Below are 14,443 nucleotides of genomic sequence, written 5' to 3' on the forward strand. Positions count from 1 at the left end.
AACTGTAATTGGGCGGGGCCGGGGTCAAGGTGTGTCAAGGGATTGGGGTGGCACCTGGGAGGGGATGGCGGAGCCGACTTGTTGGGCGAGATGTCAGGGAAGCTGCTCTGAGGGGGCGGAGTCTGAGCTGGAGCTGAAGGGATTAAGCGGAGACCGCTTGGGAGACCGTGGGCGGCCTGGCCGAAGGGTAGCAGGGCGGTCTGGAACAGAAGGGCCACTCACGGGACTTTAAACCGTCTTGCGACGGGAGCATAGGCTGCTCGGTGGAGGAGATGTGATGCCATGGAAAGTCTTTTTTTTAAATTGAAGGGTAGTGGGTTTACAACATTGTGTTAGTTTTAGATGTACAGCAAAGTGATTCAGTTATATATGTGTGTATAATAGGTGTATGCTATATATATATATATATATATTCTTTTTCAGACTCTTTTCCATTTTGGTTATTACAAGATATTGAATGCTGTTTCTCATGCTATATCATAGGCCCTTGTTGTTTATCCATTTTATATATATTGGTGTGCATCCATGAATCCCCTGCTCTTAATTTATGCCTCCTTCCTCCTCCCCCCTTTGGTAACTCTAAGTTTGTCTTCTGCATCTGTGAGTCTGCTTCTGTTTTATAATTGTGTTCGTTTGTATCATTTTTTAGATTCCGTATAAGTGATGTCACATGAGACTTGTTTTTTTCTGACTTCCTTCACTTAGTATGATAACCTTTAAGTCTCGTCATGTTGCTGCAAATGGCATGATTTCATTCTTTTTTATGACTGAGTAATATTCCATCACCACTGGAAAGTCTTAAGTGCAGGAATGGTACTATTGGACTGTGGTTTGGAGAAGTTTTGGTTGACGGCATAGAGGCTGGGAGTGGAGGTGATTAAGTCTAGGGTTCTCAAGATAAAACAGTGAAAATGGGCACGGATCTGATACTTATGTCACTGAGTAGCTCCTAAGGCCCTTCAGCCTGAAAGGAGGTATTGGAGATGTCTGTGGGTGTCCATTTGGATTTGGAGTTGGGCAAAGCATGTGACATGTGCAAGGACAGGATGGAGCGAGGGATGATTTTTTGTGTCATCATGAGAGCGGATAAGGGGGACTGCGTCTGTATGAAGAGAGGGTCAGTGGCACACCTGAACTTGATGGGCTGATGAGGAGGGAGAGCCAACAAAGGCGAGTCAGAGTGAAAATTCAGAGCGATCGGGGAGAAGCAGATGAGCATAGCATAGAAGCCAAGGACAGTTACCAGAAGAAACACCCAAGCTCACAAGTAGGTCCTGGAAGCTGAAGCCTGCGTAGAGCCAATGTGCCCTGTGGCTCGGTCTTGATCTTGAATCTTTCCCAGTCTCATCTGATCTGTATGAAAATGTCATCAGTTGAATATCCACGAGGCAATTAGGATCTTTACAGAAACCTTGCAAAGAGCATCTAAGACGATTCCATTCATAGTGCCCCACAAATTTCTAAATTCTCTCTACTCCATCCCTGTAATCTGCCACCTTCCAAGTTACCTTTCCCCAGAGGGGACTTCCTCTGAGCTCTTCAAACGCCTCTCCAATCCAGCCTTTGGAAGCCCTTTCTGTCACCCCAGCACCTCTTATCTCCTATGTTGATTCTACTCTCTTCTCCTAGTAACTCTGCATTTCTCAGTTATTCCCTCATCCATGACCCTGATTCCTGTGCAAGGAACGAACTGGTAAAGACTGCATTCTTGGCAGAACAGGAAAGAAGAATAAGCTGTCACTGCTTTTCTGCTAATTCTTCCCAACTCAAAGCAGACTGTTGGTGGAGTGCTTTCAGATAAGCGATGGGAATAGAAGCAGGTTGCGGTGGTTGAAGATTAAGTAATTGATGGATAAACTGTACAAAGTGATGACTCCAGGCTATTTACGCCAGATGCTTGACTTGAAAGGGAAAGAAAGTAAGAGGCTGACCAGAAGATATCAGGTTATTGAGATAAGGCCTTTTAAACATTTTTTGGAGGGAATTTTGGTTTTGCAATCACAGTTCAAGCAGAAATTCACATAGGCTGTGGCTGTCACCGTAAGAGAAAAATAAATGCCATTTGCTCTGCTTGTCATTAACCTGTTTTGTTATTGGAACTGAAGAGGAGGGAATTCAGAGTCTCCTCAGGCTGGAAGCCTGGGTCCCAGAATGTGGACGATTTCTACGAAACAGAATTAAACATTAGGAGGACAGAGTGAGGCGTGAATGTGGATCCACCTGGAGAGGAGGACTGAGCGGATCGATGGGGCTTATTGACGCCGGGGAAGCATCCTAGTCTCCACCCAGATGATTCATTCAGCAAGTATTCATGCATCTCTTCCTGTTTCCTTCCCACGGTGCCAGGCCTTGGCATTCCTGGGGCTTCTGGGGATCTAACAAGGCAGGTATACTATCCCATCATTCCTTTGCTAATTAATTTATGACCCAAAGATTCCCGGTGGCAAGTGGCTATTGAGCTGTCCTGTTTAAAAGCCTGGCTGTGACAAGGGTCTGGGAACCCAAATTCATTGAGAAGGGGAGGGGGATGCAGACAGGTGGCTCCATCCATTGCGTGAAGACCATGAGGGTTGGCCTTGAGTCCCTGTCTTATACCCTGGCCCCGGAGTGATAAAGGAATCCTAGAATGCACGTGTAAGGCAGCATCCCTGTGTCACCACTGCGGCAGGGTGATCCAAGGTCAAAAATTTGGGGAAAGGTCAGTTTAAATTAGTGAATGCTTCTGGGCACTGGCATTCGCTTTCTTTGCTTCTGCACTTGCACAACGCCTGGAAATACAAGACAGCCCACAGAATCCTGCCATGGAAGTGTCTCGAGGGGGCCTGCGCTGTGGTCTGGAAATGAGTTATTTGTAACTGGCTCACCATTTATACACATGTGGGGCAGTTGTGAAATTTGTTTCTAGGGTGTTGTGTGGAAATTGGCTTTCTTAAGAAGACTAAACAGATGTTTGCCCAATCTTTCCTTCTAGTGTCTAATTCTCCTCAAATGTCTACTGTTTACTCTTCATGGCTCATACTTAGACATGAAAATCTGGGTTGAGCAGTCTTGGAAGCTTGAGTGATATCTCGAGGCAACTGTATCGGTGGGTGTTTGAATCATAAAAGGGGGCCTTAACCCTCTCCCACCAGGGAGTTTCTGGGCTTATCCAGACCCTCTGGCACGGGGTGCTCCTTCAGGCTGGGCCGAGGGATCCTGCACCCAACAGCAGAAGTCATGAGGTTTTCTGTATTTCTTTTTCCTTCTTTTTTCTTTTTTAGGGCTGCACCTGTGGCATATGGAGGTTCCCAAGCTAGCAGTCGGATCGGAGCCGCAGCTGCCTGCCTATACCACAGCCACAGCAACGGCAGATCCGAGCCACATCTGTGACCTATGCTGCAACTTGCAGCAATGCCAGATCTTTAAGCCACCGAGTGAGGCCAGGGATTGAACTTGCATCCTCACAGAGACTATGTCGAGTCCTTAACTTGCTGAGCCACAGTGGGAACAATGGTTTTCTCTATTTCTACTAGAAAAACAAAGCTCCTTTCCTGCATTGCTAGAATCTGACCACTTTCTCAGAGACCATCAGTGAGGAAGGACTGGCTGGAGGAAGTGCTGCGATCACACAGGCAGAAGGTGTTCTTTGCCTCGAGGTAAAAAGCACTCACTTGTTATAACAGCATCTGCCATGACGTCAGAATGTCCTACCATCCCTCCTGCAATGAAATCCAGAGCCTGAAACAGCCCGCTGTCCAAAGAACATTCCAGCAGAAGACAAACGATAATAATTGCAGTCCCCATTGGTAGCCTCAAGGGTGGACTGGTGGATGTTTGGATTCAGCTTTTCGCTTGATGCTTGGAGATTTCTATGGTTGTCCTCTCTCAGGCTTGAGAGGTCACTGCGAGTGATGAAATCAGTGGAGAGAAGGTCTTCCCACAGTTAGAGAAGTGACAGGTGGAGGGCGACCTGCGTGTGACCGGGGAGAGCCGGCTATGCGAGTCGGGGGCTGGCTGCAGAGGTTTAGCCGACTCTGAAAGAGTCACTTCTGCTAGGAAGAAAAATCACGTGTGATTTTGAATTTTGCGTCTGGACAGCCATGGTTTATTACTATGGGTGCATTATTATTACTATTTTTAGGGTCACACCTGCGGCATAGAGAAGTGCCCAGGCTCGGGGTCGAATCAGAGCTTCAGCGGGCAGCCTACACCACAGCCACAGCAACGCCAGATCCGAGCTGCATCGTCGACCTACACCACAGCTCGCGGCAACGCCAGATCTTTCACCCACTGAGTGAGGCCAGGGATCGAACCCGTGTCCCCATGGATGCCAGTCGGGTTCCTAACCCACTGAGCCCCAGCGGGACCTCCTCTTTTTAAGTTTTAAAGTTTTTGGAAGTGTAGTTGATTTACAGTGTTGTGATAGCATTGGCTGTGCAACACAGCAGTTCCGTTATACGTGTTGTGTCTGCACGGGTTTCAGAATGAAGAGTCTCGTCTCTCCTCTGCCTTCTTCCAAGAGGCACATACTGGAAATGGTGCCCCGTGTGTGCCATTCAGTCCCCATCTGTCTTCTCTGCAGTTTTTTATTCCCCTTCCTGCTACAGCGGCTGGACTCAGCTTTGTGAACGCTCCTAAAAACATCCCACACCTCCCCTCTCATGTCCCAGCAGCCTCCTTGGTGTGAACAGCAGGGGGTGAAACCCCGATTCGACTGTTTTCTTCTTCCATGGAAATAAGCGAGGTTCGGTTTCTTCTGAGAAATAAATGAAGTCGTTTGCCGTGTGCATGGAGCAAAAATACCCAACGCGCCCATCCGCTTTGCGGGTGATCTCATCCTCAGATGCTGCGTCAACCAAGCTTTTGTCTTCATGTAAGAAACTGTTTTCAGGTTGCAAAGGAGCAGAATTTGGCTTCTGGAGCCCTGGGTGGCTTCTTCTCATTCAGATCTTTTCTTTGGGCTTCTTTGTGTCAAATGCTGTGAGTCAGCGGACACGACAGTGGTGGAAAATACAGGCCGTGGTCCCTGCTCTGTGCTTCTGGAATGATCCACCGGTGGGAAAGGTGGGTGGTTGCCCAAGGTTTGCACAAAGAAATGATAAAATCTGATTCATGAAGCTGTTAAGTACCATGCAGTGGGTGGCATGAATAATAAGGAAAGGAATGAGCCCTAAGGGGTGAGGTCGAGTGGAAGTGGGGGCGGGGAGAGCGGGGAGGCTTGGAAAAGTCGCAGAAGGAAGGCCGTTTGCTCTGGAAGGAAGGAGCATGCTCAAGGAGCTGGAAGGGAACAAGTGTGGCTTGAGGGTGGAGGTGGGGGGAGGTCAGATGGAACAGAAAATGCAGGACGTGGGCTGATTATAAGGAGCTTGGCGGATGGGTGGCTGGCCATCTTAAAGGGTGGCTGAACTTGTTTGTCACAAACTGAAATTTCAGGCCATAAAGAGTTAGGATGGGAGTTCCTGTCGTGGCGCAGTGGAAACACATCCGACTAGGAACCATGAGGTTGCAGTTTCGATCCCTGGCCTTGCTCCGTGGCTTAAGGATCTGGTGTTGCTGTGGCTGTGGTGTAGGCTGGCAGCTGCAGCTCCGGTTGGACCCCTAGCCTGGGAACCTCCGTATGCCACGGGGGCGGCTCTAAAAAGTAAAAAAAAAAGGGTTAGGATGCATTACCCACAGCACAGATGCAGCCTACTGTGTCTGTTGCCCCTTGTTTGGGGTGCTTCATAACAGCTGGAATCTGGGTAGGCCATATTTCCAGAATGATCCCTAAAATACCTTCTGCAAGCTCAAAAGTCACTGATTCTGAGACTACTGATCATTGGTATGAATCTCTGGCTCTGTTTGCTCCATCACTTGTTTGGTCTGGAGCAGCCATACTCAAAACAAGAGAGAGGGGTTCCCGTTGTGTCTCAGCACGGGTTAAGAACCTGACTAGTATCCACCAGGATGTGGGTTCCATCCCGGGCCTCGCTCAGTGGGTTAAAGATCCTGCGTTGCCATAAGCTGTGGTGTAGGTTGCAGACACAGCTTGGATCTGGTGTGGTTGTGGCTGTGGCGTAGGCTGGCAGCTGCAGCTCCAATTCCATCCCTAGCCTAGAACTTCCATCTGCTGCAGGTGCGGCCCTACAAAGACACCAACGACAATGACAAGGTAAGCGAGAGATTTCTCAGTTGTATCAGGGAAGGGCAGAGAGGCCCCATGGACCCCAGAGACGCAGCAGTCCAGAAAGCCTAGAGAAACCCTCAACACCCACCCCCTAAGCTCCTCGAGGCTGTGCCAAGCTGCCCTGCGCCGTCTTGGGCCTCACCTCCAAGCATTCCTTCTGCACACCCCGTGTTTCCACCCCCACCCCCCGGCCCTTCTGGATCCCTGCCTCTGCCATGGACCTCCCCGGAGCATCTGTCCTGACCACGCGCCTTCATCCTCTGTGCTGTCAAAGAAAAGCCAGAGCTGGACCACAGATAACATGCCAAGGCCAGATTTTATTCCAGAACCACGGCGATAAGGGAAATGGGGCCTTGTCACAGCCAGGCTCAGCTCTGAATACAACAAGCCTGAAAAAGTGGGAATTCACAGCTGAGGGCAAGTTGGGGGACCCATGGGGGGAGCGGGAATTTTACTGTGAGGGAATATGGGTGGGGGAGAGGAGCCCGGATCAACCGAACTTGGCAGGATTCCTGCCAAGGGCAGGCTGGGGGATGCGATACCAAGCCTGGGGGTGAGGCATTTGACCAGATATTGAGGGCGGGGGTTTCTGGCTAAACCCACGTGGCAGGGTTCTTGCTGACATTGGCTGACATGGGGTCCAAGGTCAAGGCCTCACTGAGAAAGGGGATTGAGAGGAAGTTTGGTCCAGGCAGGGCCCATCAGACTCACACGCCTCCTTGCTGTGCGTGTCTGCTCATCCTGTGGGTGTGTGAGCCCCTCAAAGGTTTATTTATCGTCTTCTTCCTTGAGCCCTGTGCCTGCCTGCCTCGAGGAGGCTCAGGGAGGCCGGGAAGGAGTCTGGGAAGAGGGCATGGTGCTCTCGCCTTCCTGACGGTAAGGGAACAGCTTTTCCAATGGGAGGGGCCTGTCTTAGCCGGGTGGCCTCCAAAGAAGGGCCCGGGACGGCCCTGAGGCCATGCCGGTGGGGACACTTCACCCATGCAACTTCCAGCAGCCTGAAGGGTGACTGGGATTTTCGTACACGGTTCTTGTTGAGCGGATGAGGGAATGTGAAAAGCAGAGAAAGAAGCCATTCTTCGTGGGGATGGGATGTCCGAAGTCCTTTCTCAGCAAAAAGACGGCTCCAGGCAAAAAGCAAAGAAAACCCACACCAAAAAAAAAAAAAAAAAAAACAACCCCAAAAACCTTCCTAGAGCAACTGAAAATGCAGGGGTGACCTCCCTCAGTGCCTCAGACACCCTCGGGGCCGTCCTTCCTCTCCTGGAATCACTGCCGTCGTTCACCTTGCAGTGTGACCAGCCCTCAGCTCAGGTGTGTGAGCAGGTCCACCCGTGGCGAGGGGCCCCTGAGCGCCAGAGCAGGACTCGTGACGGAGGTCTGACAGGATGGGACAAAGGGACATTCTTAGTTTCACGGAACTTCCACTGAAATTGAGCCCTTCCCTCTGCCATGAATGTGGGCTCCTTATTCGTTCCCGAGGCTGGTGGTAACCAAGTGCCATGAGGCTGGCAGTGCTGGTGGTAGAGGGGTGAGCATAGCTGCCTTCCAAGGACCAAGAACTGAAGGCTTTGGACCAGATGAGGTTGGGTGGCAGGGCCAGAGACGGACGAGTGTCTGTCGATACCTATTTTCTCCCAGCTCTGGAGGCTGGAAGTTTGAGGTCAAGGTGTGGGCAGAGTTGGTTCCTGGGAGGGCTTGGGGGAGCATCAGTTCCAGGCTCTGCCCCACTTCTGGTGGCTGCCGGCAAGGCTGGACATTCCTTGGCTTGGAAGAGCATCCTTCCAGTCTGTGCCTCTGTCATTACATGGCGTTCGCCTTGACTGCCTGTCCATGTCCAGTGTCCCCTTGGAATAAGGACACGGTCACGACTGGATCAGGGCCCCCTGTGACTGGCCTCTCTATTTCTTGCTAAAGACTGTTGACACGGATAGTTATCCGTCATACCGCAAGAGCTGCGTTGCTCCACTGCTTCAGGTGCTGGCGCTCAGCTTCCGCCACTGGACAGGGCTGGACACCAGGTGGGAGCTGAGGGCTTGGTCCAGCCTGGGTCTGGGGCACCTGCAGGGAGCTTCACTCCACACTGGCTCTGACCACATCATGCCCACGGGGGTTTTCAAAGGGGCCAGCCTAGAGTTATACGGCCAACCTGGGACATACGAAAATGCAGGGTCGTGGGCTCCAGACCTGCTTTATCCGAGTCTGTGTGGGATGGAACCTGTTTTTAAACATTGTTATTTTGTGGAAGTATATTGATTTGCAATGTTGTATTAATTTCTACTCTTAGCAAAGTGGTTTAGTTGCATATACACATACACATAGATTCTTTTTCAAATTCTTTTCCATGATGGATAATGACCGGATGCTGACGCTAGTTCCCTGTGCTCTACTGTAGGGCCCTGTTGTTAACCGTATTCCATATACCCCATTGGCACCTGCTGAACCCAAACGCCCAGTCCTCCCCCCCCACCCCCGGCAACCACAGGTCTGTTCTCTACATCTGTGAGTCTGTTTCTGTTTCCTAGACAAGTCCCCTTGTGTCATATTTTCGATTCCACGTACAAGTGATATCGTACAGTGTTTGTCTTTCTCTGTCGGATGTACTTCACTTCGTATGAGAATCTCTCCATCCATCCATGTTGCTGCCAATGGCATTCTTTTGTTCTTTTTAAGGGACGGGGCCTTGGGACTTTCGTTTTTATCCGGCCTCCTTGGAGATTCTTCCACCTCCTGAGTTTGAGAGCCTCTGGGTTGTTCAGGCTGCCTGGTATCTGTTTATTCTGCACTGCCCACAAAGCCACGCTGTCCTGCAACGGCCTGTGGGAGAGCGAGAGTCTTCTCAGGTGCGTGAAGACGGCTCTGGGGCAGGTGTCCTAACGGTGGAACCCAGCCTCCTGAACTGCCCACCACACTCCGAGAGTCCCTGGGTTTGGAATTCCTACCCGCTCCCACCTGTCCCACCACACTGTCCTTCCAGAACAAGCTCAAACACCACACCCCTCATGGGGCCCATCCAGCGGGCTGAGTTGGTTAGTTCTGGAAAGTTCCATCAGCATTCTGTTTCTTTTATGGTGCATGTATTTGGAACAAATTTTAACAACAAAATTTTGAGGCTCTCATTTGCCATCAAAATAACCAACCCTTTCTTCATGTCATTCGGTCACTTTCTTTTCTTGCAGGCCTCTCTGTTCTCTTATGCAGCATAACATTCTGAAAACAGGACACTGGGTTGAAAACTGATGAGTTCCCTCCTTGTTAGTTTCTTTAAGCCTCAGCCCCTCAACCCCTGTAATGTGACGATAACTGACTTATGAGCCTCCCGTGTCTCCTTAAAAACTCTGGGTGCCGTCCTGATCCATTCGGCCAGAAAGCCTCTCGGATATTTGCTCACTGTTATTATTGTCAACAGGTGAATTACATGGTAGGGGTCTGTCTTGATGGTACCCATTTTACAGATGAGAAAAGTGAGGCTGGGGATTCATGTCTTGCAGGCAGGTGGTGCATCAGCACTATGGCAGATGCTCCAGCAGGTGGTGAAGAGCTGCTGGCGAGGCGTGAATGATTTGAAGGACTCCTTTCTTTTGTTTTTTTCCTTATAGGGCTTCCCGAGGAAGAGAATGATTTTTAGGCAAACCGACCAAGCCCAGAACCTGATAACACCAAACGTCACATGCTGACAGCTCTTTGGAAAACCTTTCCCCTTGGAATCTACACTTTGACTGAGCTTTCAAACCAGAAGTTCATCTTACCCAGGAAAGAGTGAGTAATTTGCTTTCTTTCTCTTATTTTATTTTTTTAAATTTTATTTTACCTTAACTTATCTTATCCTATTCTGTTTTTCTTTTTATGGCTGCACCTGGCATCATATGGTAGTTCCCAGGCTAGGGGTCAAATCAGAGCTGCAGCCACAGCAATGCCACATCTGAGCCTCATCTGTGACCTGCGCTGCAGCTTGTGGCAATGCCAGATCCTTAACCCGCTGAGTGAGGCCGGGGATTGACGCCCCATCCTCACGGACACTATGTCAGGTTCTTAACCTACTGAGCCACAATATGTATAATTTGCTTTCTTAATGTTATAATGCTGACATGGATGATCCTGGATTTGTCAGGAATAAGATAAATGAGCAAAAGATGAATGAACCAGGGGGTTTTAAAAAGTAACCTAAAAAACCAAAACGCAGCAAAAAAAAGAAGCCACTGCTAGCAGGTAGTTGGGTGCATCTGAAAACTGCTCTTGCTTCTTTCTGGGAGGGTTGAAATGGTACCCAAATCCATCAGAGAAGAATGCCAGCGGCCCACACAGGTAGATCTAGAACATGTGGTTTCCAGTCCTGCAGGTCCTCTAGCTGGACGTCACTCTGGAGTCAGAGAAGGGCAGAATCGGAAGGATCCGGTGAGAGACAGGGTTCGAGACTTCTTGATAAGGAAGCTGAGACTCCCACCAGCGAGGGGCTGGCTAGCTTTAGAACCAGCACCAGGGCCCATTTCCTTGTGGTCTTGATGTGCCACCTTGGCGTGAACATCCCTGGTGGCCATCCCAGCCTCCGTGTGGACCCACGACTCTCCACCTGTCTGTGCCAAGAGGTGCCAGGATTTCTGAAACACGAGCTGTGAAATGTGGGTCTCGGCTTCCCCGGGAAAGGGAAACACGCCATCCTGCTTCTGAGGTCTAACCATGTGGCTGTGTTCCTTTCAGATGGCTTACGTGAAGATGAGATGGGTCTATATTTCCCTGGTGGTCGTGGGAGCCCTTTGTCTGTATTTTAGCTTGGACGGTCTGAGTCCTTCTCAAGGAGAACCCTTGGCTTTCAAGAAAAAAAACGAGGACTTCCTTCAGCTCCCGGATATAGACTGCAGGCAGGATCCCCCCTTCCTCGTCCTGCTGGTGACCTCGTCCCACGGGCAGCTGTTGGCACGCAAGGCCATCCGGCAGACGTGGGGAAAAGCGAGCACCGTGCAGGGAAAGCGAATCAGGTCCTTCTTCCTCCTGGGAACCACCAACAGCGGGGACCTCTCGCGAGCGGTGGCCCAGGAGATCGAGCAGTATCACGACATCATCCAGAAGGGCTTTCTGGACGTGTATTTCAATCTGACGCTCAAGACCATGATGGGCATGGAGTGGGTGTCCCGCTTCTGTCCGCAGGCGACCTTCGTCATGAAAACGGACTCCGACATGTTTGTCAATACCTACTATCTGACGGACCTGCTCCTGGCCAAGAACCGAACGACGCGGTTTTTCACGGGCTTCCTAAAACTGAACGAGTATCCCATCAGGAGGAGGTACAACAAGTGGTTTGTCAGCAAGTACGAGTACCCGTGGGAGAAGTACCCGCCCTTTTGCTCGGGCACCGGCTATGTCTTCTCCAGCGACGTGGCAGGGCAGGTGTACGGTGTGGCCGAGAGCGTCCCGTTCATTAAACTGGAAGATGTCTTTGTGGGGCTCTGCCTGGAAAAACTGCAAATCAAACTGGAGGAACTGCACTCCAAGCAGACGTTCTTCCCCGACGGGCTGCCCTTCACCATCTGCCGCTACCGGAAGATCGTTGCTTCCCACCACGTCAAGCCTCAAGACCTCCTGAACTACTGGCAGGCTCTGGAAGGTTCCTTGGAGGCAGAGTGTCCAGAGGCCTGAGCGGGGCCCAAAGGCACAGCTGGACACATGCCCGACAGCCCACCGCGGTGGCGTCCAAAAGATCTTCGAGGGCATTGCCGAGGCTCCTCGGGGGGTGGGGAGGGAGCGAGGAAGGAGGAGGCGGAAGAAGAGGGAGGGTGATAGTTTGAAGGCTTCCCAGTCTAAACGCGAATGCCCCTGCAGATGCGTGGCCACCTGGTGCCCCAAAGCCCCAAGATGGTGTCTCTTGAGAACCTCCACTGTTGCACTAGCGCGGGAGCTGCCTGCACCTGCGCCTCTTCATCTCGGGGGTCGGCATCCGGACGAAGCGGTGGATGTGACCGACCCCATCTCACACGCAAAGACCGGGCCACTGAGAGAGGTACCAGGAGCTGTCCCGAGCTTCAGCCAGCAGACACTGGAGCCAGGATGAGAAGCCCCCGCCCCAGTGCACCCCTCCGGCTGCCTCCCTGGAAGAGGGCTGTGGGGAGGGGGGCTCTGAGGAAGGAAGGCCTGGCTGCTGGCGTCTGTCTGTCCCTTCCTAGAATCCTCTCCTCCTCCAGTCCCAGTCCTCTGCCTCCCAGTGCTGAGTCTGGGGTGAATGAACGCATCCCCCACATCCGCCTCCAGATGGTGATGGGTCTGGCTGGCCTGAGACCTTGTTAGCCACTTGGCACTCAGCTCGCCGCAAACACGTCCCTGGAGATTTTCCTGCCGTGGCTGCACCCCAAGAAACACTCGGCTCTGGACAGAAATCGGGTTTATAGATTTGGCTCAGAAATCACTGCGAAGCTTGACCCGCTGTACAGAGTTGGCCCCTCTGCTGAGCGTGGGACCCCAAGAGCAGCACAGCGTGTCCTGCCAGCCACCTGTGGCACCCCTGTCTGTTTGCTTCACCTGCCCTGCGTCTGCTCTTCAGGTCTCCAAGCGCAAACGAGAGGGCTGCTGGGCGCAAGGCTGCATCTGTGAAGGCTGCTGGGAGCTTGTCTAGGAATTCAGGTGAATTTAAGTCAAGACCCTCCCAAGAAGCCCCGGGACACAGCGCTGAAGGGACTTCTGGTCAAGGAAGGTCTCCCTGGGTCCAATTCCTGAGCCCGATCTCAGCTCAGCTTCTTTGACTTTCTCCGATGGCCCTGGGACAGCTGAGTTTTGTACGGTGGAGTTGAACCTTCGATATTCTTCCCCTGGAGGTTTGGAAGAGCCTGTTCTGCAAGATTGTGGGGAAGTGGGGCACTTCTCTGCAAGGGTCTTTGCCAGGAGAGCCACTGTCACACGCAAAGCCATCTTGCTTCCAATCAGGATGCTCAGCTCTTACCTTATACCTTACCAGCCAAAGCCAAGACCTCAGGCAGCTGCGTAAGCTACAAACATTGGCCAAAGCTCCTGCCTGGCCTCGGGAAGAGGTTTGCTGCAGGATGGCCATGGCAATGGTAAATTGCAGAAAGAGCCCTGGCGTTCTCTTTTGCACAGCATTTCTTGTATCTGGGTGGAGCTGCTTCTTGGCGGATGTGTTTTCGTATCCTGGCTGCTCTGAATGTGCTGGGTCATGTTCAGAAAAGCCACCTTCTCAGGTGGGAAAATCAGGCACTGAACTTGTTTGGGGAAGCCCAGATTTTGCCAGGGCTGGTCCCTTGGACCTGTAGAATGGGCTGTCTCTGATTCTGGAGATAACAGTGGGTTGTGAGGGTGAAGGAGCTTGTCTGGCACTATGCCTGGGTCTGGGCTTAGCTGTCCCCCTTATCTGATGTGTGTGTCTATGTATGTGGCCATCGGACTGGGTGGGTAAGTGTGGCTGACTCAGGATCTGGTTTTCTCAGCATCCACCATAGCCCTTGGCCCTAGGGGCCCATGAGCATGGGCTCGGTTCCACTACAGCCTCTGTGTGTTCTCTCTCTCTCTCTCTTTTTCTTTTTGTATTTTTATGGCCGCATCTGCTACATATGGAAGTTCTCAGGCTAAGGGTCTTCACAGCCACAGCAATGCAGGATCCTTAACCTACTGAGTGAGGCCAGGGATCGAACCTGCATCCTCATGGATACGAGTCAGGTTCGTGACTCTGCCAACTCCCCTCCCTCCGTTCTATTTCTTTATCTAAATGAAGATCTTTCTTTCTCTAGGGAAACATTTTCCTGTGACCATAGAACTTGAGAAAGGACCTTTGAGCTCGTTTGGTCCTGCCTAGGCATAGGATGAAAATGAAGTTCAGAGAGCCCCCGAGGCTTGCCCAGGACCTCACACCCGGGTTTGTGTACCGAGGAATATGCGGGTGTCAGCGGAGGCTGTGTTCCATGCTGCCGCCTTGCCGGTGTGTAAGAGTAAGGAGCCGTGCTAGCCTGAGTCAGGAGGCAAAGCGGTGCTTTTCCAATAACACCCAACCAGGAGTTTCCTTTTTTCTTTTTTTCTTTTTAGGGCCACACCTACAGCATATGGAAGTTTCTGGGCCAGGGGTTGGAGCTACAGCTGCCGGCCTAGACCACAGCCATGGCAACACGGAATCCAAGCCACACCTGAAACCTACACTGCAGCTTGAGGCAACAATGGGATACTTAACCCACCAAGCAAAGCCAGGGATTGAACCTGCATCCTCATGGTTACTAGCTGGGTTTTTTTTTTTGGTCTTTTTAGGGCCGCACTCACGGCCTATGGAGGTTACCAGGCTGGGGGTCAAATGGGAGCTGCAGCTGC

The 14,443-nt window shown here is 51.5% G+C and overlaps 1 protein-coding gene across 1 annotated transcript; it reads left to right on the top strand.

Moving 5' to 3' along the window:
* The first annotated feature begins 9,707 nt into the window (after positions 1-9,707).
* B3GALT5 (beta-1,3-galactosyltransferase 5) lies at positions 9,708-11,802 on the top strand. The gene is made up of 2 exons (XM_047756597.1): positions 9,708-9,904; positions 10,844-11,802. Exon 2 carries the CDS (start codon positions 10,844-10,846, stop codon positions 11,777-11,779), a length of 936 nt encoding a protein of 311 aa, XP_047612553.1. The 5' UTR covers positions 9,708-9,904; the 3' UTR covers positions 11,780-11,802.
* The last annotated feature ends 2,641 nt before the right edge of the window (positions 11,803-14,443 follow it).

The sequence above is a fragment of the Phacochoerus africanus genome, chromosome 1, assembly GCF_016906955.1.
Source record: "Phacochoerus africanus isolate WHEZ1 chromosome 1, ROS_Pafr_v1, whole genome shotgun sequence".
NCBI lineage: Eukaryota > Metazoa > Chordata > Mammalia > Artiodactyla > Suidae > Phacochoerus > Phacochoerus africanus.